The sequence below is a fragment of the Nicotiana sylvestris genome, chromosome 4 (genome assembly GCF_000393655.2).
Source record: "Nicotiana sylvestris chromosome 4, ASM39365v2, whole genome shotgun sequence".
NCBI lineage: Eukaryota > Viridiplantae > Streptophyta > Magnoliopsida > Solanales > Solanaceae > Nicotiana > Nicotiana sylvestris.
The window spans coordinates 112,569,838-112,593,355 of NC_091060.1; the positions used below are offsets into that span (position 1 = coordinate 112,569,838).

General features: G+C 38.5%; 1 protein-coding gene across 2 annotated transcripts; it reads right to left on the reverse strand.

The window, feature by feature from the left end:
• Window positions 1–5,839: 5,839 nt before the first annotated feature.
• Window positions 5,840–20,121, reverse strand: LOC104229678 (uncharacterized). Of its 2 annotated transcripts, XM_070171614.1 has the most exons (6): window positions 19,767–20,121; window positions 19,589–19,657; window positions 19,227–19,309; window positions 18,926–19,125; window positions 6,114–6,186; window positions 5,840–6,013 (listed from the first exon to the last, which is right to left on the reverse strand). In XM_070171614.1, the coding sequence occupies exons 1-5, from the start codon at window positions 19,973–19,975 to the stop codon at window positions 6,118–6,120; spliced, it is 630 nt and encodes a 209-aa protein (XP_070027715.1). In that variant the 5' UTR covers window positions 19,976–20,121; the 3' UTR covers window positions 5,840–6,013; window positions 6,114–6,117. The 2 variants fall into 2 exon arrangements, with proteins under 2 accessions (XP_070027715.1, XP_009780660.1); XM_009782358.2 differs by lacking the exon at window positions 6,114–6,186 and having other exon boundaries at window positions 19,767–20,117.
• Between the last annotated feature and the right edge of the window lie 3,397 nt (window positions 20,122–23,518).

Here is a 23,518-nt window from a genome sequence, read left to right on the forward strand (position 1 = left end):
CAAAAACGCACTTTTAACATCAAACTTACCAAGCTGATCCTTTCCATTGTTGAGAACATAGCATTTGCATCCAAATATTCTTAGGTAAGTTAGCTTGGGTTTTTCTTCCATTCAACAATTCATACGGGGTCTTGTTCAGAATTGATTTGATCATGCACATGTTCACTAAGCAGCAGGCAGTGTTGACATCTTCAGCCCAGAAGTTCTTTGCAAGTCCACTGTCAATCAGCATTGTTCTTGTCATTTCTTCCAGAGTTCTGTTCTTTCTTTCTACTACTCCATTTTGCTGTGGAGTTCTGGGAGTTGAGAAGTTGTGAGTGATGACATTTTCATCGCAGAATTCATCAAATTTGACATTGTCAAATTCTGTCCCATGATCTGATCTAATGCATACAACTCTAGACTCCATCTTCACCTGGATTTTCTTCACAAAGGCCACAAATACTTCAATAGTTTCATCTTTTGTTCTGAGAAACAGAGTACATGTGAATCTGGAATAGTCATCCATGATTACGAAAATGTATCTCTTTCCTCCTCTGCTTTGCACCCTCATAGGTCCACACAGATCCATATGTAGGAGCTCAAGCGTCTTTGAGGTGCTCACATCTTTTTTGACGTAAATGAGGATTTTACATGTTTTCCTCTAGCACAGGCATCACAGACTTTTTGAGTTTTGAATTGTGACATTGGCAAACCATGCACCAGGTCCTTCTGAATTAGTTTGTTCAAAAGGGAAAAGCTTGCATGGCCCAGTCTTCTGTGCCATAGTTCAGCATCATCGTCAACCGCCTTAGACAACTCAGATTACCACTCTGTAAGGATTTGAAATGAACAACATAGATGTTCTTGTATCTTTTGGCCACCAGAACTATTTCACCGGTCACAAGGTCAGTGTCTGTACATATTTTGGACAAGAATTCAGCCTTGTTTCCTTTATCGCAAATTTGAGAGACACTCAGGAGACTGTACTTAAGTCCATTGACATAGTACACATTTTCAATAGAGTGAGTGAGTGACTTCCCAACTTTTCTAACTCCAAGAATGTACCCCTTTTTGTCGTTGCCAAAGGATACACTCCCTCCTTACAGGGCTTTTAGTGAAAGAAAGTTTATGGTGTTCCCAGTCATATGTTTCGAACACCCACTATCCATGAACCATTGTTGACTACTTCCCTTTACTGTTCCCTGCACAAAAGATTAGGAGTTAGTTTTAGGAACCCAAACAAGTTTGGGTCCCTTGTAGTAACCAAGAGGATGAATAAGATTTCTCTTAGTCCATACAGGTAATGTTTGTTTCTTGTGAGTGAAGCCTGGTCCCTCTTTTGTGGTCACAGTTTCAGCAACCACTTTATCTTTTGCTACTGATTGATTCTTGTCTTGGACACCATCCTTGAAGTGCCCAGTATTCCCACATTAGGTACGAGGCCAATTATCAGATGTAGTGGCGTTCTTACTTTGAGGGTTGTGAGGAGTTTTATCCCTTGGGAACCCTGCTCCCTGCCCTTTTTCACTATCATTAGTGAGCAAGGCAGTGGTAGCTTCTAAGGACCAGGTCCACTTTAGAGATCTTTCAAGATCATTCATTACTTTTTCTAGATTGGCTTGGAGGAGCTCGTTTTTCTCAATTTCAGCACACATCCTATATCTCAAGGCCTTCACCTCATCTTCAAGCCTAAAATATTCCTCACTATCTATCCCCTTTTCTCTTTTAGAGCTTTCAGATTTTGAATTAGTCAAAGGCTTTACTATTAGTTCCCTTTGGTCTGCAGTTTCTGCCAAGAGATCACTCTTTTCTTTTCTAAGAATTTCAATGATTTTCTTTTGATTAGTAATTGCAGCCACTAAGTCTTCTCTAGTATGTTCAGATTCTTCTAGCTCTAAGAACAAGGAATCCCTATCCTCTGCAAGACTACAAAAGGCAGTAATTAAAACATCAGCTAAACACATGAGTTTTTTGGAGAATAGAATTTCAGATTTTTCTGAACATCCCTGAAGTTTACCTCTTCGTTGCCATTGTCTTCATCATTATCTAATTAAACCATCAAAGCAAGTGTTGAGTCATATCCAATCTCCTCGCCTTCAACTACCCTCGTGGAACTATCATCAGTATTAGATTTATCTTATTTTACTTGTGTAGTTCCCTCATAAGCTATTTGCAAAGCCTCCCATATTTCCTTGGCAGTGTCGCATGTAGAGATTCTGTCATACTCTTTAGGTCCCAAACCATATAACAGAATGTTCTAGGCATGAAAGTTCTTCTCCACCGCTTTCTTATCTGCTTCAGAGTATTCTTTGCTATTTTTTTTATTGAAAATGAAAATTCATTTAGTACATTGATTGGAACAAACGGACCATCGCATATGACATCCCAAAGATCACAATCATCAGCCATGATGAAATCATACATTCTAGCTTTCCACCACCAATAGCATTTTCCATCAAACTTAGGTGGGTGGTGTATGGATTGAACTTCATCAAAATTTTGTGGAGCCGCCATGAGGATCTTTCCTAGGTGTTAGCCTGATAGGAGGAACCTGCTCTGATACCAATTGTTAGATTGTATGGATCCACCAAATCGTAGAGTACCTAGTCCTATACAAGATTCTGCTGAGAGCACTTAGTAAAGCAGTAAGTAAATGAGGCAGAGGATTTTTACGTGGAAAAATCCTACACAAGGGGATCAAAAAACCACGACCTACCTTGTAGGGTTTTAACTTCACTAACTTGTAATCTTACCTATTACAAGCCACTTTACAATACTTCCTATTGCAAAGAATTTAGTCAACTAACTTGTGGTATCTTTACCATAAGCCATTTTGTGACTATCCTAGTTACAAAGACTTTTTCTAACTTGTGATGCTATCACCACAAGCTACTTTGTAATTCTACGATTACAAAGACTTTTCCTTATGACTAAATCTAGTCACAACATAAACTCAACGAGTTTACGGATTTACAAGAGGATTCCTAATCAGTATGCTTCTAGATAAGCAATTTAGAAGATATGGTAAGTACCATAACAAAGTTACAACTCAACTAGGACAGCAAGCATCAATCTTTTAGGAACTGGTCCGTAGTGGCGTTCAACCTGTTCTTCAAGCTTGAGAGGATGATTTTTCTGTTTTTGCAAGAGGCTTGAATGAGAAACAGAAATCTTCCAGTGATTTTTTGTATAAAGCATATTTGGTATATATTGATCACATTACTTGAAATAATGTGAGTACTTTGTTTGGTTAGAGAGTGAGTGTGCTGATAGTGTGGTGCAGTGCGGCAGAAATAGTGCCGTCATTCACTTCATTTCCAGTTGTGTCCAAATGTCTTTGTACTGCTATGAGGAAACCACAAAAGCATCAAGTCCTTGTTTGGTTCCTAATTCCTGAAGCTGTAGCAATTCATCTTTTGCTGAAATCTGTTAACGCTTGAAGTAATCCATGTAGGTCAGGTTCCCTATCTGGTTCTTAGCCATAAGTTTGTTAGATCATCAAAACATCAGGCAATAGCATTTAAGATCTATCACTATGAATTTTTGTAAAATTGGAATTTAGATATTGAATTGAGGTTGGCTTTCGAATTGAATTGCATAACCGGGCTCGGGGGGTGAATGGGTGATCGAGTTTTGTTCCGAACCTCGAGTTTTGAACAAGCAGGTCCGGGCTTGAATTTTGTTGACTTTTTCAATACTGATCTAAATTGTACCTCTTTCATTCATGAATAGTTTCTAAGGCTTTTTTTGAATTGTTTGGTTGATAATTTGCTAGATTTCATTTGTTCAGAGGCTTTCAAAAGGCAAGGCCGTAGTTAAACGTTGAATTGGTTGCGGAGAGAGGTAAGTGTCATGGTTAACCTTAACTTGAGGGATTAGGACTTGTTTGCCTATTTGCTACGTGTTTAATGTGTGATCACAATGTATATGTGAGGTGACGAATACTTATGCGTTGTTGTTGGGGTTAAAGCATGTAGGTAAAACTTGTTTCATTGTGATTTATTGCCTCTAAATTATGACATCCATACTTAGATTAGATTATTACTTATTTGATCGTTCTTTCTGTATTTATAGATTAATTAGTAATGATTGAGTATGTTGGAGCTTGAGGTTTGGTATCTTAGAATCATAATTGACCTAAAGCACATCCCTTGCATTACTTATCTCCCAAATTTGTATATTCATTACGACATGGTAAGAGAGAGTGTTAAAGCATGAAGGATGATGTTGTGCCATTTTATTTCTTTATTTACTGTTTAATACATGGTAAGGAAGAGAATTAAAGCACGAAGGTGATATCGTGCCAATCTATATCAGTTATGAACTGTTACATGGTGAGAACGAGAGTAAAAGCACAAAGGCTGATGCCGTGCTATTTTATTACTCTTATAACATCATGGTAAGGATGAAAGTAAAAGCACGAAGGGTGATGTCGTGCCATTTTCATATTGTATGCTATTTGTTCTCCTTGGTTGATGATTTTGTCTTTCCTGTTGTAGTTATCATTTTTTCCCTATTGCATGCTCCTCCCAACTATACATATTAAATCTCTATCTTGTTGTTGTTTGGTACATATATCTGTGGTTGTATAGGTTTAACTATGTGAGTGTTCTGTCATAGTTTCGTAACTACCTCGTCGAGGTTAGGCTCGACACTTGCGGAATACATTGGGTCGGTTGTACTCATACTACACTTTTCACTTCTATTGTAGATTTTGGTACTTGTCCCAACTGTATGTGAGGTGCACTAGCTTGGATTATCACATTCAGAGACTTGAGGTAGATCTGCTGACGTCCGAAGACCTTGAAGTCCCCTTTCTCTTTCCTCTTTTACTGTTCATTTCATTCGAAACAAATTTATTTATTTCAGACTCTATTTGTAGAACTTCTAGTAGCTCGTGTACTCGTGACTCCGAATATTTGGGAGTAGATGTTATTACATTACTTATGCTAGTGTTGAAAATGCACTACTATTACTTCAGGATTTAGTTTTAATTGTGCTTTCTCAAACGCTTATATGGTTTTCTTAATATTATACTAATCTTTTATACTTTGTGATCTAATTTTTTTAATCTCTAACACTTTTTTTTGAAAAATAAATTTATGCACCCTAAAATTTTCTGTTTAACTTGAAAACTAATTTTACTAAATAATTAATTTAATAATTTGATTATTTAGTTTAATATAAAAATAATTTATTTTTTGTTGATTTAGATTCTTAATATTAATTCATTTCATGTTTGAATATTTAACCGCAACTATAATTTTATCCACCACAAAATTTATTTTCAAAAAGTAAAAAGATCGATCTGACATTTCAATTTTAGACCTTTATGTTTCTATTAGCTGGAGTAGAAACTTTTGGCGAAACTATGAAATTTGTATATGCCTCGCACGATTATTCAGAGTCGCATAATAGTTTGCAAGTCTAGCATGTTTATTTAAAAAGTCTTAACTTAAATACATACTTAGTAGAATAAAGAAACTTTACATTATTACTTGTTATAACATGTATATTGTCTTAATTTTAAGGTTAAGTGACATGATATTTTAAGAATTTCTTTACACTTTACACTCGTCGTATTTGCAAGGCCCATGGAGGAAATTGTTTCTTGGGAAAAGCAAACATGACTCCATCAATGATACTTATAAATCGGACTTGAGGAAAATAAATTGAAATCGAGGAAAACCAACAAGAAACCAAGGAAAGAAAATAAATTAAGAAAAGAAAAAGATTGATGGATCATAAAGAAAGCAAAATAAATCTTAGTGTGATAAAGAAGTACATGAGAATATATATATATATATATATATATATATATATATATATATATATATATATATATATATATATGGAGTTACTTACACAAGGATTTGGTCGCAGATTATCCTATATATTAATTGAGTTATTTCTTTGAGCTTATATCTGGAATATTTTCTATTTTAGATATTGTAGACTTATTGACTTCATCTGTGCCGGATTCGACCGATGACTTCACTCTATTCTCAGCTTTAAGCTCCACGTCTTGTACCTACATATAAATATAAATAAAAGGTAAATACCTTAAACCACCATTAAACTTTACTCAAATTATTAGTATCCTTCCCGAACTATACTCAGTCTTAATTTACCTCCTCAACTTGGTCTTTTGAGAGTCATTACCCTCCTAAATGCTGATGTGGCAAAAAGTGTGGGTGCTCTCACCTGCCACATGAATTTTTCTGTCTATGTGTCATTTTTTTTTAAAAATAAAATATATTTTTTGTTACCTTTTTAAGAATATTACTTTTTAGATTATTTTTTTCGAATACAATTTATAATAAAATTTGGATAGAACTATATTATTTAGGCTAAATTTTTTATTTGGGCAAAAACAATAAAGTTTTAGCTAATCTTTTTTTGAATTTGATCTGAAAATAAAGATTTATACAATTAAAATAAATAGTCAAATTATCTAAAAAGTTATAAAAATACATAGTTTGAAATTAATTATTTTGGCTATGATTTTTTATTGTGATGACCCAAAAGGTCATCACTTACTTTAAATTAAATTCTGTGTTCTGAGGCCTTGAAAACCTCATTTAAAGTCACCTTGAATTGCGTGCGCAGTCCGGGCGCGTAGCCGGAAAGCTTAAATATGATAATCTGTGAAAAATGAAAAATTTTGATTATAAAATGAGCTAATTTGACTTCGATCAATGTTTTGGAGAAACGGACTCGGACCCGTAATTTGACTGTCTTGGAGGGTCCGTAGGAAAATATGGGACTTGGGCGTATGCCTGGAATCGAATTCCGAGGTCCCAAGCCCGAGATATTAATTTTTTAAAAGAAATTATTTTCTGAAACTGTTTAAGGAAAATTAAAATGAAATTTGCTTAGAACATGATGGTTTCGGGACCGTATTTTGGTTCTGGTGCTCGGTATAGGTCTTATATATGATATAAGACGTTTTCGTGAAATTTGGTAAAAACGAAGTTTATTTGACATGAATTGGACTTCCGGTTGAGGAGTTATGGACTTTGAGAGTTCTTGATGAAAATGTTAAGTTTTGAGGTTTAATTCATGATTTTACATGTTATTTTGATGATGTGATCGCACGAGTACGTCCATATGATGTTTTCGAGTTAGTATGCACACTTGGTTTAGAGTTCTAAGGGCTCGGGTGAGTTTCGGGTAGGTTTCGGGATGTTTTAGGCTTAAAATCAGAAGTTGTAGGTCTCTGAACCCACCAGTGCGGTCTGCGGTCGACCTTGTGCGGTGCACAGTGGAGGCTGTGCGGCCGCAGTCGACTTTGTGCGGTCCGTACAGGGCGAGGTTGTGCGGCGGCAGTCGATTTTGTGCGGTCCGCACAAGGCACTGGACCGCAGTAACCTCAGGAAGGCCTGTGCGGCCGCAGTCCATTTTGTGCGGTCCGCACAGGGGGTCTGAGACGGGTATAAATAGATGGAATTTTCAGTCATTTTTCATTTTTCAAAACCCCAAAAACGTAAGAGGCAATTTTTCAAACAACCCTTCTTCTCCAAATGTAAGCCACTTTTAACTAGTTTTCTTCAATTTTTAACATCTTTTAACATGATTTCAACTTCAAATCAATGATTTTCATGGGGAAATTGGGTGTTTTGGGTAGAACCTAGGTTTTTTAAATTGAGGATTTGGACCTTGATTTGAGGTTCGATTTCAAAATAAATTATATATTTGAGTTCGTGGGAGAATGGGTAATCGGATTTTGGTTCGTGGGAGAATGGGTTTTGACCACGTGGGCCCGGGGGCAATTTTGACTTTTTGGGTAAAACTTTGGAAAACTCATTTTCATGCATTCAAATTGATTCATTTAGCGTTTATTGATGTAATTAAGTAACTTGTGGCTAGATACGAGTTAATTGGAGGTGGAATCAAGGGGTAAAGCAATAATTGAAACTTGAGTTGTGTTCGAGGCATCGAGGTAAGTGTTCGGTCTAACCTTAGCTTGAGAGATTAGGAGTTGAGTCCTATTTTCTATTTACTTCTTGTTGAGTATGACGTATAGGCATGGTGACGAGTATCTATACATTAGTGTCAAGCATGACTATGCGTCTTAAATTGATACTTGTTGTATTCTTAAATGTTACTACGGTTGAAATAGTGAGTAAATCCTTGATATTGAGCAAAGACTTAGTTTGTTTATCGTGGAATCTACTTAGGATTGAGAAATGGTTGTAATTGAGATGAGTAGGAGTTGAGTTGAGATTGGTTATAGCTAATTCTTCCTTTCCAGGACGTATATGCTTGTACTGCTGAATTCCCTTGCCGGGATAGTGTAGTCTATTATTGATCCCTTGCCGGGACGGTTAATTATGATTATTATGACTGTATAGTTGGAACAGGTTGTACGCCGCAATAGATATTATATTGGATCGGGTTGCACGCCGCAACAGATATTATATTGGATCGGGTTGCACGTCGCAACAGATATTATATTTGATCGGGTTGCACGCCGCAATAGATATTATATTGGATCGGGTTGCACACCGTAACAGATATTATATTGGATCGGGTTGCATTCCGCAACAGCTATATATATGTGGATTGGGGTGCATGCAGCAACAATATTAAATGATAAGGGATCGGGTTGTGTGCCGCAACAGTATTCTTATTGTATTGTTATAGATATATAGCTGTCCTTTCATATTTTATTATGTTTCTGTTGGTCTTGATATGTTTCGCCGAAGTATGTACCCCCTCCCATTTTAAACTGCTTATTCCTGTTTATTTTTCTGCCATATATTATATAACTGCACAGGTTTATCTGGAGTTTAGTCCTAGCCTCGTCACTACCTAATCGGGGTTAGGCCAGACACTTACCAGCACATGGGGTCGGTTGTGCTGATTTTACACTCTGCACTTTGTGCATATACCAGAGCAGCATTGGATCAGTCGCTTGGGAGCCAGCCTTTAGTCCACAGAGATTCCGAGGTAGTCCTACAGGAGTCCGTAGGCTCGGCGTCTCTACTATCTATTATCATGTTCTGTTATCACTCGTATCCTAGACAGACTGTGTTTTTTTCCTTCAGACATTTGTATGTAGTAGTCATAGACGATTCGTGAATGTTGTGACACCGGCTTTTGGGTAGAAACATATGTTGGCTGTTTGTATCGATTTTGGTATTATATTCATCTAATTCTTCCGTTTAATTTCATCTTCCGCTATCATTTAAATGTTTATCACCTGTTAATGCAAGTTGTTAAAAATCCTTAAAATAAAGTAGTTAATGATTTCTAAATTTTTCTGGCTTGCCTAGCTTCTACGAGTAGGCACCATCGCAACTCCCGAGGGTGGGAAAATCTGGGTCGTGATAATTTGGTATCAGAGCTCTAGGTTACATAGGTCTCACAATTCACGGACAAGCTCAGTAGAGTCTGAGGGATCAATACGGAGACGTCTGTATTTATCCCCCAGAGGCTACAGAGTTCGGAAAACTTCATGTTTGTTCTTTTCTATCGTGTAGTTTTGTTTCTCAATGCTAATTGAATTTCTACTTTGTTCTTTCGGAGATGGCGAGAACATACGCTTCCTCATCTATCGCTCAGCAGCCCGAACCCCTAGAAGGAGCTCCCACGAGGGGCAGAGGGTGAGGCCGAGGCCGTGCCAGAGGCCGAGGTAGGGGTAGAGCTCAGCCCCGAGCAGTAGCCCTAGTAGCGGAGCCTCAGGTTGACTTTGATAAAGAGGTTCCGGCCCTAGCAGCTCTGGTGGGCCCAACTCAAGTCCAAGAGGGGTTTATTGCTACCCCAGTCCTTCAAGATGCTCTTGTCCGATTAGTGGGCCTCATGGAGAGTATCACCCGAGCGGGCTTGCTTCCTATAGCACCAGCCGTCTCTCAGTCTGGAGGAGGGGCTCAGACTCCTGCTACTCGCACTCTGGAGTAGGTAGCTGCTCATATTGAGACTCCAGCGGTTCAGCCAGTTGGAGTAGTTCAGCCAAGTGTGGTGGCTCAGACCGGCGATGGAGAAGCTATGTCTGCCGATGCTTTGTGGAGGCTGGATAGGTTCACCAAGCTCTTCACATCTACTTTCTGCGGTGCATCTACTAAGGATCCCCAGGATTATCTAGACAGTTGTCATGAGGTTCTCAGGAACATGGGTATTGTTGAGACCAATGGGGTCGATTTTTCTACATTTCGCTTGTTTGGATCCGCCAAGACTTGGTGGAGGGATTATTGCTTAGCTAGACCAGCCGGATCGCCAGCCTTGACTTGGGAGCAGTTCACACAGCTATTTCTGGAGAAGTTTCTCCCCATTACTCAGTGAGAGGATCGGAGGTAGTTTGAGCGCCTCTAGCAGGATTCCATGATGGTTACCCAGTATGAGACTAGGTTCATCGACTTAGCTCGCCATGCTCTTGTCATACTTCCTACCGAGAGAGAGAGAGAGAGGGTGAGGAGGTTTATTGATGGTCTTATTCAGCCGATTCACCTTCAGATGGCTAGGGAGGCTGGGAGTGAGATCACTTTTCAGGAGGCGGCCAATGTGGCCCGTAGAGTGGAGATGGTCCTATCGTAGGGAGGTAGTCATGGGTCGGATAAGAGGCCCTATCATTCAGGTAGATTCAGTAGTGCCTTGTTTGGAGGCAGAGATTCATATGGTAGAGGCCATCCTCCCAAGCCCTTTCAGTCAGCTCTTCAGGTCTCTCATAGCACTTCAGGTAGCCGTGGTCCGCATATGCAGTATTCCGATCAGCAGTCCTACAGTGCACCACCAGCTCCTATCAGTGCACCGCCACTCCAGAGGTTTTGGGGTGGTCATTCGGGTCGCTAGGGTCAGTCACAGTTTCCTCAACCACAGCACTCAGGTGGATGTTTTGAGTGTGGTGAGTATGGTCATATCAGGAAGACTTGTCCGAGGTTGGTGGGTACTCAGTCGCAGCAGCGGGTTCCCGTGCTATGGTTCAGGCACCAGGTATTCCACAGACCGCCCAGCCAGGTAGAGATGGGGGTAGAGGTGCTAGAGGTGGAGGTAGAGGACTTAGAGGTGGAGCTTAAGCCGCTAGAAGTGGAGGCCAGCCAGCTGCAGGCTGTCCCAGAGATGGAGCCCAGGGTAGTGGGCCCCAGCCCCGATGTTATGCTCTTCCAACCAGGCCCAAGGCTGAGGCTTTGGATGCGGTTATCACAGGTACTATTCTGGTTTGTGATAGAGATGCTTCATTGTTATTTGATCCAGGGTCCACCTACTCGTATGTGTTATCTTATTTTGCACCATATATGGTTATGCCTAGTGATTCATTGAGTGTTCCCGTTTATGTGTCTACACCGGTGGGTGATTCTATTGTAGTTGATCGAGTCCATCGTTCTTGTATTGTGGTGATTGGGGGTCTTGAGACTCGTGTAGATTTGTTGCTTTTAGATATGGTCGATTTCGATGTTATATTGGGGATGGATTGGTTATCACATTACCACGCTATCTTGGACTGTCATGCCAAGACTGTGACCTTAGCTTTACCGGGTATGCCTCGTTTAGAGTGGAGAGGGACTCCTGGTCATTCTACTTGTAGTGTTATCTCTTATGTGAAGGCTCGGTGCATGGTCGAGAAGGAGTGTTTGGCCCATTTGGCATATGTTCGTGATTTTAGTATTGAGGTTCCCTGTATTGATTCTATGCCCGCTGTTCGTGAGTTTCCTGAGGTATTCCCTTCAGACTTGCCGGGTATGCCACCCGACAAGTATATTGATTTTTGCATTGATTTGGCTCCGGGCAATCAACCCATTTCTATCCCGACGTATCGTATGGCCCCACCTGAGTTGAAAGAGTTGAAGGAACAGTTGCAAGACTTGATTGAGAAGGGTTTCACCAGGCCTAGTGTTTCGCCTTGGGGTGCGCCGGTGTTGTTTGTTAAGAAGAAGGATGGGTCGATGAGAATGTGTATTGATTACCGGCAGTTGAACAAGGTTACAATAAAATATAAGTATCCATTGTCGAGGATTGATGATCTGTTTGATCAGCTTCAGGGTGCCAAGGTATTTTCAAAGATTGATTTAAGATCTGGCTACCATCAGCTGAGGATTAGGGCATCCGATGTCCCTAAGATAGCTTTTTGCACTCGGTACGGGCATTTTGAGTTCTTGGTGATGTCATTCGGGTTGACAAATGCCCCAACTGCTTTTATTGATTTGATGAACCGAGTGTTCAGGCCTTATTTGGACTCGTTCGTGATAGTTTTCATTGATGAGATTTTGATATATTCCCGCAGCCAGTAGGAGCACGAGCAGCATCTCAGAGTGGTTCTTCGAACTCTGAGGGATAGTCAGTTATATGCTAGGTTCTCGAAGTGTTAGTTCTGGCTGAGTTCAGTTGCATTCCTGGGTCATGTTGTATCAGCAGAGGGTATTCAGGTGGATCCGAAGAAGATTGAGGTAGTCAAGAATTGGCCAAGGCCAGCATCAGCTACAGAGATTCGGAGTTTCTTGGGGTTGGTAGTCTACTATCGTCGGTTCGTGGAGGGGTTTTCATCCATTGCAGCCCCGATGACCATGTTGACCCAGAAGGGTGCCCAGTTCAGATGGTCGGATGCGTGTGAGGCGAGCTTTCAGAAGCTCAAGACAGCTCTAACTACGGCACCAGTGTTGGTTTTTACCCACAGGTTTAGGGCCTTATACAGTCTATTGTGATGCATCTCGCATTGAACTTGGTGCAGTGTTAATGCAGGATGGCAAGGTCATTGCCTATGCTTCACTACAGTTGAATATTCATAAGAAGAACCATTCGGTTCATGATTTGGAGTTGGCAGCCATTGTTCACGCGTTGAAGATTTGGAGGCATTATTTGTATGGCGTGGCATATGAGGTCTTCATAGATCACAAGAGTCTTCATTTTGTTCAAACAAAAGGAATTGAATTTGAGGCAGAGGAGGTGGTTGGAGTTGTTAAAAGATTATGATATCACCATCTTATATCATCCAGAAAAGGCCAATGTGGTGGTCGATGCCATGAGTAGTAAGTTAGCCAGTATGGGTAGTCTTGCCTATATTCTGGTCGGTGAGAGACCACTTGCTTTAGATGTTCAGACTTTGGCCAATCAGTTCGTAAGGTTGGATGTCTCTGAGCCCAACCGTTTTCTAGCTTGCACAGTCGCTCGTTCTTCGTTATTGGAGCGTATCCGTGATCGGCAGTATGATGATCCCAATTTGTGTGTCCTTAGAGACACGGTGCAGCGCGGAGGTGCCAAGCAGATTGCCTTAGATGATGATGGATGTTTGAGATTGCAAGGTCGAGTTTGTGTGCCCAATGTGGATGGACTCCGAGAGTTGATCTTAGAGGAGGCCCATAGTTTCTGGTACTCTATTCATCCGGGTGCCGTAAAGATGTATCAGGATTTGCGGCATCATTATTGGTGGCGTAGAATGAAGAAGGACATCGTTGCATATGTGGCTCGGTGTTTGAATTGTCAGCAGGTTAAGTATTAGCATCAGAGGCCTGGTGGATTATTTCAGAGGATTGAGCTTCCTGAGTAGAAGTGGGAGCGGGTTACTATGGATTTCGTTGTTGGACTCCCGCAGACTCGAAAAAAGTTTGACGCGGTATGGGTCATTGTTGATAGGCTAACCAAGTCAGCGCATTTCATTCCTGTGGAAGTCTCCTATTCATCCAAGAGGTTAGCTGAGATCTATATCCGGAAGATTTTTCGTCTTCATGGTGTGCCTGTGTCTATCATTTCGGATCGAGGTACGCAGTTTACCTCACGTTTCTGGAGAGCAGTTCATCGAGAGTTGGGCACTCAGGTTGAGTTGAGTACAACATTTCATCCTCAGATGGACGGGCAGTCCGAGCGGACTATTCAGATTTTGGAGGATATGCTCTGAGCCTATGTCATCGATTTTGGAGGTTCGTGGGATCCGTTCTTGCCTTTAGCAAAGTTTGCCTACGACAACAACTACCAGTCGAGTATCCAGATGGCTCCTTATGAGGCTTTATATGGTAGGCGGTGTCGATCTCTGCTTGGATGGTTTGAGCTGGGAGAGGCTCGGCTGTTGGGTACGGATCTGGTTCAGGAGGCCTTGGATAAGGTCAGGATTATTCAGGATAGGCTTCGTACAGCTCAGTACAGGGAAAAGAGTTATGCAGACTGCAAGGTTCGAGATGTGGCTTTTATGGTCGGTGAGCGGGTATTTCTCCGAGTGTCGCCTATGAAGGGCGTGATGAGATTTGGGAAGGTTCATTGGTCTGTTTGAGATTCTTAATCGAGTGGGAGAGGTGTCTTATAGACTTGAATTGCCACCTAGCTTATCAGCCGTGCATCCAGTGTTTCATGTGTCCATGGTTCGGAAGTATCACGGCGATCCATCCCACGTGTTAGATTTCAGCACTGTCCAGTTGGACAAGGACTTGTCTTATGAGGAAGAGCCGACAACCATTCTAGACCGGCAGATTCGTCAGTTGAGGACGAAAAGTTTTCCTTCTGTTCATGTTTAGTGGAGAGGTCAGCCTCCTGAGGCATCGATCTGGGAGTCCGTGTCTGATATGCGGAGCCGTTATTCCCATCTTTTCCCCGACTCAGGTACTTCCTTCTTCTGTCCGTTAGAGGACGAACATTTGTTTTAGCCGTTATCCCCATTAAATTCTGTGTTCTGAGGCCTTAAAAACCTCATTTAGAGTCACCTCGAATTGCGTGCATAGTCTGGGCGCATAGCTGGAAAGCTTAACTATGATAATCTGTGAAAAATGATAAGTTTTGATTATAAAATGAACTAATTTAACTTCGGTCAATATTTTGGGGAAACGGATCCGGACCCGTGATTAGACGGTCCCGTAGGAAAATATGGGACTTGGACATATGCTTGGAATCGAATTCTGAGGTCCCAAGCCCGAGAAAAGAATTTTTTAAAAGAAATTGTTTTCTATAACTGTTTAAGGAAAATTGAAATGAAATTTGCTTAGAACATGATGATATCGGGCCCGTATTTTGGTTCCAGCGACCGGTACAGGTCTTATATATGATTTAAGACGTTTTCGTGAATTTTGGTAAAAAACGGAGTTTATTTGATGTGAATTGGACTTCCGGTTGAGGAGTTATGGACTTTGAGAGTTCTTGATGAAAATGTTAAGTTTTGAGGTTTAATTCATGATTTTACATGTTATTTTCATCATGTGATCACACAAGTAGGTCCATATGATGTTTTCGAGTTAGTATGCACACTTGGTTTGGAGTTCCGAGAGCTCGGGTGAGTTTCGGTTCGCACAGGGCACTGCTGTATGGCGGCGGTCGACTTTGTGCGGTCCGCATAGGGCACTGGACCGTAGTAACCTCAGGAAGGCCGGTGCGACCGTAGTCCATTTTGTGCGGTCCGCACAGGGGGTCTGAGAGGGGTATAAATAGACGGGATTTTCAGTCATTTTTCATTTTTCAAAACCCCAAAAACATAAGAGGCGATTTTTCAAACAACCTTTCTTCTCTAAATCAATTGTAAGTCATTTTAAATAGTTTTCTTCAATCATTAACATCTTTTAACATGATTTCAACTTCAAATAAATGATTTTCATAGGGGAAATTAGGTGTTTTGGGTAGAACCTAGGTTTTTCAAATTGGGGATTTGGACCTCGATTTGAGGTCTGATTTTAAAATAAATTATATATTTGAGTTCGTGGGGGAATGGGTGATCGGGTTCTGGTTTGAACCTCTGGTTTTGACCACGTGGGCCCGGGGACGATTATGACCTTTTGGGTAAAATTTTGGAAAACTCATTTTCATGAATTCAAATTGATTCATTTAGCGTTTATTGATGTAATTAAGTAACTTGTGGCTAGATACGAGCGAATTGGCTGTGGAATCAAGGGGTAAAGCTATAGTTGAAACTTGAGTTGTGTTCGAGGCATCGATGTAAATGTTCGGTCTAACCTTAGTTTGAGGGATTAAGAGTTGAGTCATATTTGCTATTTGCTTCTTGTTGAGTACGACGTATAGGCATGGTGACGAGTATCTATACGTTGGTGTCAAGCATGACCGTGCGTCTTAAATTGATACTTGTTGTATTCTTGAATGTTACTACGGTTGAAATAGTGAGTAAATCCTTGATATTGAGCAAATACTTAATTTGTTTATCGTGGAATCTACTTATGATTGAGAAATGGTGGTAATTGAGACGAGTAGGAGTTGAGTTGAGATTGGTTATAGCTGATTCTCTCTTTCCGAGACGTATATGCTTGTACTGTTGAGTTCCCTTGCCGAGATAGTGTAGTATATTGTTGATCCCTTGTCGGGACGGTTAATTATGATTATTGTGACTATATAGTTGGAACAGGTTGCACGCCGCAACAGATATTATATTGGATCGGGTTGCACGCCACAACAGATATTATATTGGATCGGGTTGCAGCCGCGACAGATATTATATTATATTGGATCGGGTTGCACGCCGCAACAGATATTATATTGGATCGGGTTGCACGCCGCAACAGCTATATATATGTGGATCGGGTTGCACACCGCAACAATGTTAAATGATAACGGATCGGGTTATGCGCCACAACAGTATTGTTATTGTATTGTTGTAGATATTGAGCTGTCCTTTCATATTTTATTAAGTTTCTATTGGTCTTGATATGTTTCCCCGAAGTATGTATCCCCTCCCATTTTAAATTGCTTATTCCTGTTTATTTTTCCGCCATATATTATATAACTGCACATGTTTATCTGGAGTCTGGTCCTAGCTTCGTTACTACCTTGCCGGGGTTAGACCAGACACTTACTAGCACATGGGGTCGGTTGTGCTGATGGTACACTTTGCATTCTGTGCAGATACCGGAGCAACATTCGATCAGTAGCTTGGGAGCCAGCCTTCAGTCCACAGAGATTCCGAGGTAGTCCTGCAGGCATCCGCAGGCCCGACGTCTCTTCTATCTATTATCATGTTCTGTTATCACTCGTATCCGAGACAGACTGTGTTTCTTTCCTTCAGACATTTGTATGTAGTAGTCATAGACGGTCCGTGAATGTTATGACACCGGCTTCTGGGTAGAGACATATGTTGGCTATTCTTATCGATTTTAGTATTATATTCATTTAAGTCTTCTGTTTAATTTCATCTTCCGCTATCATTTAAATGTTTATCACCTGTTAAAGCAAGTTGTTAAAAAGGCTTAAAATAAAGTAGTTAAAGATTTCTAAATTTTCCTGGCTTGCCTAGCTTCTACGAGTAGGCGCCATCACGACTCCTGAGGGTGGGAAAATCTGGGTCGTGACATTTATATAGCTCTAAATTACGGTGCTCTAAATATTCTTTTTTACATGTTTTACCTAAAAAAGTAAAAAAACACAGTTGAAATAAATAGTCATTGCATCAAAAGAAGAAATAAAAAGAGTGTACAATTGCAAGAAATTACAAGGGCAATTGTACACTCTTTTTATTTCTTCTTTTTATGCAGTGACTATTTATTTCAACTATATTTTTTTATAACTTTTTAGATGCCTTGACTATTTATTTCAATTTTATAAATCTTTATTTTCAGGTCAAATTCAAAAAAAGATTAACTAAAACTTTATTATTTTTGGCCAAATAAAAATATTTAGCCTAAATAATGTAGTTATATCCAAGTTTTATTATAAATTTTATTCGAAAAAAATTATCTAAAAAATTAATATTCTTAAAAAGGTAAAAAATAAAATATTTTTCAAAAAAATGCCACATTGACAGAAAAATCCACGTGGCAGGCGAGTGCACCCATATTTTTTGCTATATTAGCGTCTAGCGGGGTAATGGTCCTCAAAAGGCCAAGTTGAGGGGGGTAATTAAGACCGGGCATAGTTCGGGGAGGATACTAATAATCTGATCCAAGTTTAGGAGTGGTTTAAGATATTTTACCTAAATAAAATGTATTATACTGTATTCTTCCTCCTGTACACGAAATTGACTTTATTTTATTTGGGATTTTATTAACGAAAGTAGCGTTAAAAAATGAATTTTTAAAAAGAAAACATATTTTCTTGGTTATTTCCTCGTCTCTTGTTGGACAAGCTGGAGAGGATGTTGCGTTACTCTTCTATAGTAAGGAACAAGTCATAGTTGATATCAAAGTCATAGTTGATAAACAATTGCCATTTGTTGAATGCGAAGACGAGACTAACAAAATTATGAATTTTGTTAAAGCAATGTCTGGTCAGACTACGATAGCTTGTATAAGTTTGATTAATCTTATATAGAAAAAACCTTAAGAAAAAACTTTTTTATTATTTGCATTTTGCACCAATCCGAAAAACTGAGCAATAAACTCCCATAAGAGGTTAAGATATAGTGATAGTGTAAAATTTCTTTACAGTGTATGTGTATATAATTTAAATCCTCTCATGGACGAAATTAACTTTTTTTTTGATAAAGGATAAATTTTTGTGAAGCAGCTAGGGTTAGAACAGTAAATTCAAAAAAGAAAGCAAATTTTCTTGGTTTTATCCTTATCACTTGCTGGACAAGGAAAAGAGAATGTTAGGCTTCTACATCAATAAGGCACAAGAAAATTTAGTATAATAATCTTTTGCAAGTCATACTTGATGCACAATTTTATCGCGAAGATGAAGCTAACAATTATATATGAACATTAAAGCTTGTATTGTATCAGACTGCAAAGGCTGTATAAGTTTGATTTTTTGGAGGAAAAGAGATTAAGGAAAATTAAAAAAAATAAATATATCAATCCGACTTTGCAGAATGATTAGTATCTCTTTCAATTCTTTAAAGTCAACAATATTAATTTTATGACTGAGTTATTATTGTATTTGAGGCAAATTTTCAAAGTACGTGGAGTATTTTTTTAATGTATAGTCAAGTCAGTTGCCAGATTTTAAAGAATCCCATTTTAATTTGAACAAGTAACCAAACTTGAAAGCTCAAAGTAAACCAATAAGAATAATAAATTACGTACTAGTTGGGAATGAAGGTGTTTAATTAACTAAGAAATAAACTATAAAGTGAGTTAATTAGATAAACCTTATCAATAATATCTCCAGCTGCATGAGCAAACTTGGCTGTTTCTTCTGAGAAATTTTCCACAGCTTTGAGAGTATCTTTGAGTAGGCCTTCTGGCAAATCTTTCCCAATTTCTTCAGCCACTTTGTCTACTTCCTCAGCCACATTCTCCACCTCCTCTACTACTTCTTCTACTGTTTCTATTACATCTTCCACTTTATCTGTATAATTGGCAAATTAAACCTTTTAATATACGTGAAACTAAGGCCCCTTAATTAATTTCTATCTTCTCAATTAATCTTGAATTTCAAGGAAATCTTACTTTTAAGTTGCAATAATGACCCCCATTTATTGCGGAAGAAGGGTAAAATTATTGATAGCAGAATTCCTATAAGCCAGCCATTACTGCAACAATGCTCAGAAAAAAAGTATATATAGTGATTATTAGAAGCACAAAACTAGAGCAGTTGAATGTATACATTCTTTTTTATTAATTTTGTAGAGGATCTGATCAATGAAGAGACGGATTTAGGTCAGGTTTTATGAGTTCAAATTTCCAAATCAAACTATGTATGCATCTGTAAAACAAATTAAAATGTTGATCGTACGTACAATATTACATTCATTTTGAACGGATTGACTCTAAGTAATGATAAATTCGTCGATAAATGACGAATAACTTACAAGGGATTTGAAGAGGGTGGAGAAGGAAAGGGACCTCCTGGTTGACCATTGCTGCTCACCACAAACTTCCTATATCGAAAATGAAGAAGAAAAGAGGACGTAAAGTAGATCATGTTATCTAAAAGAAATATGTTCACAAATATTAATCACCAGTTCCAACAAAAACCAAGATGTTTACCTCTTAATTTTGTCACTAGTTAAAAGTCCTTTTCTTGATCCGAGAAATGACAAGCTATTATTATACTGATCTCCAAAGCTGCTTACATCCTTATTTTTCAAGATTTTAAAGCTAAAAATAGGGTATAAAGAGATACTATAATACCTATAACGGGACCAGCAGGCGTGGTTTATACTTGTTGAACTTTGCAAAAGAATGGATGTTTTCATATATCGATGAAAACTTATGCAGATTTTCCTTGCTAACTTTGGAGATGGCGAAAGAGGATAACGGATTTTCAATGGAAGAATGGAATAAGTAATTGCCAAGAGTTTTTACATTTGGTTTTATACATAGAGAGCGGAAAGTTTGGTAGTATATAGAATATTTGGTATATACGTTGGGTTCAAGTCTTCGCAAATAGTTGCATATTTTATAATCTAAAAGTAGTCAAGTAGACAAGTATAATCTATGTATAGAAGTAGTAACATTTTTGTTACAGTGGAGGAAAGAATTATTCGACGGAAAATATAGTTAAGGATATTTAATAGGATTGAGTATAGACGTGAGGCATTAAGATAAGGAGGATAAAAAGAAAAGCAAACCACTTCAAGTTTTTTTCTACTTAAATATAGAGAGTACGTGATTGTAACCAAAACTGATTGTATCATGTTTGGTGCAAATTGGACTAGTGTACATCATAATTCAATGCACTTTCGCGGTTGATGACTAGAGATATAGGCGATTGGGAAGAAGTTTGAAAGTTCAAAATCACTAAAAGCAAGGTAAAGGCCACAGGAAATTGTCTAGATATTGAATGTCACAACTTTTTGTTTTTAAAATTCAACTAATTATATATACTAATTAACAATATAAAGAACTTCTAAAACTGAATTTAACAAAATACGCTTTATGAATATTTATTTATGTATTAAACGTTCTAGGTTTGATAATATCCCATAAACATGAGCTCAATTATAAGTGTGATGATTCGTATTCGACTATGTATTTCGTCTAGTATAACTTTTACCGTATGCTCAATCTGATGAAGCTCGTAATAAGAGGACCCATCCAGGGGCGGACCTAGTGCATGGATTACGGGTTTACGGGAACCCAGTAACTCTTGCGTAGACTCTATATTTATATTAAGAAATTCGCTAAATATTGGCAAATATCTGACTATGAACCCAGTTATTATTGCATATTAGTCTGAAATTACGATAGGAACCTATAAGCCTCAAATCCTGGATCCGCCTCTGGACCATCAGGTTAATTGCAGCCAGCCCTCTCAAGCCCTTATTACTGGGTAGATATTACATCCCTGAACTTTACTCTAAAAATCAAAGTCCTCCTCCAACTTTGACAATAGACATTCTCATCCTCCTTTCTCAATTGAACTTCCTAATTATCTATTTTATCCTCTAAATTTTTAATTTTTATGTATTTCTTTTTTTACTTTTTATTCTTTCTAATATCATAATATTTTTCTCGTTTTTGAATCTATGTTGTGAACTAAATATGAAACATTTTGTTGACTTGAGCGATTTTTTGATGATTGACAAATATACACATGCATGAACCAGGTCCATGGACAGTGTACACATGTGACGGGTAGAATCAAGCAAAAGGCATGCACGTGAAAGAGATAAGTATAAGTGGTTATTTATGATAATCCCTTAACGAAAAGGTTGCATATTTGATAAGGAGCAGGACTCCTTACTTGAAGAGAACTCTATCCAAGATAAGGAAAGAGATAGAAGTTAAAGATAACTAGAATTCTTCCACCATAGAAGAGTAAAGTATTACTTCTAGTTAATCCTTATTCTATTAACTATATAAATACCAGTTTTGTTCTCTTTTACAGGCGATGCACATACACTGAAGTTAAGCACGAATTGAGAGCAAAATAGCAAGGCATTTTGTAAGCAATTCATGTGAGATTTAAGAGTGCGATCTTGAAGCTACACGAACTAGATTGAAGAACCAGCTCCATAAAGAGTTTTACGTGTCTTCTTTATTTCTTGTTCAAAGTGTAGTAGGCATTTTGAGTTGTACCTTTTAGCTTTCTAAGAAGCAAATTGTACTAGGTACCTGAGTTGTATCTTTCAAGTTAGAGTTAACTTGAAGTAATCGCAACAGTCTGTGGCATGTTGCTATAAGGGTTGGAGTTAATCCATAGGTTTGCAAGAGATTGTAAACTCTAGTTGTATTGTTCAAGTTAGAGTTAACTTGAAGCAGTCGTGACAGCCTGTGGCTGGTTGCTACAAGGGTTAAAGGTAATCCTTAGGTTTGCAAGAGTTTATAAACTTTGTTGTTGGCTTAGAGTTGTAGTGAAGTGTTTGGGGAAATTCCTACTGGGTAGTAGGTCGTCATTTTTTCACCTTTTGAGCCGGGTGTTTTTCACGTAAAAATCCTTGTGTTTTTTACTTTTTGCATTATTTATTCCGCAACTGTAGTGTAAAGAACGCATAGAAGAACCAGGTCCTTCGATAATCCAGTGCACGCAAAATCAAGCACCACACAAATCACCCCCTCTTGTGTGGTATTGAAGTATAAAACATCAAGTGGTATTAGAGCATGTTATCCTTGAAGAGGCTAATACCTTAGGAATAGATCAAGATGAGTGCACTACCTGAAAATTGTAAGAGTAATCCACTACTAGCCACCACTATCCAATGATCACTAATATTGACCCGTCCCGGTCCCGTCCCGCGTCCCGTACCGTCCCATCCCAATTAATTCTAAACGGGATGGGCCTATGTTAAATGGGACACGGGATAGGACGGGATGGCCAAGTCGTCCCGTTTATCTCGTCCCGCATCCTTTTTAATTTTTTTTAATTATAGTCGTTGGGCAACAACTTCAATTGAAAAAATAGCCGTTTTCAACGTCCAAAAACGGTCATCCCGAACAAAATATCTCCGACCTCCCAAACTTTTAATATAACCTCTAAGTTTATTAAATTATACTTTGGCCCTATTTTTAACTATAAATACCCCCATCCTTCTTCATTTTTCCCCACAAAAATCAATCATTCTCTCTCAAATCTCTTACATTCTATCTATATTATTCTCTCAATTTTCTCACAATCAAGTGATAAGTTTCAAGTATTTGGGTAAATTTTTGGAGCAACTTTCAAGCTTTAAATTAATTCGTCAAGTATTTGGAGCAATATTTTGGGCAATTTCTTCAAGTTTTAATATTTAGTCACGGTGCACTCGTTCCATCTCCTAATTTTAATATATAACTTTTGCGTATCATTTTAGTGCTTAATTTTTGTGTTTACTTTACGTATTCTATTTTTGTATTTCATTTGTGTGTTTAATTTTTGTGTTAACTTTTTTAATTTAATTTCGTATTTAAATTATGGCACCTAAAAATGTATTTGGCTTATTTAGAAAAAGTAGTAAAAAATATACTAGTAAAGGTGAAAGTAGTAGTAATCCTAATCATAGTCCTAATTCTAACCCTTCTCCTAGAATTAGAAAACATATAGATGAAATGACTCATGTTGATGAAACTTCATTTTTCCAACCCCCCGCATGTTATAATATTAATTTCAGAGAACAACTAGATCATGAAACTTTACAAAGACAATTTGGCAATGATATTTTTACTGAGGGCGAGGAAAACGAGGATGAAGAAAATGAGGAAGAAGAATTAGATGAAATACCCACTAGTCCCGCAACACAAGCTCCAACTCATAGTCAATCTCGGTCTGGAGCTTTACGCCCTGTACCTCCTGTAAGGGGTTAGTATAAGGGTGAACGTCC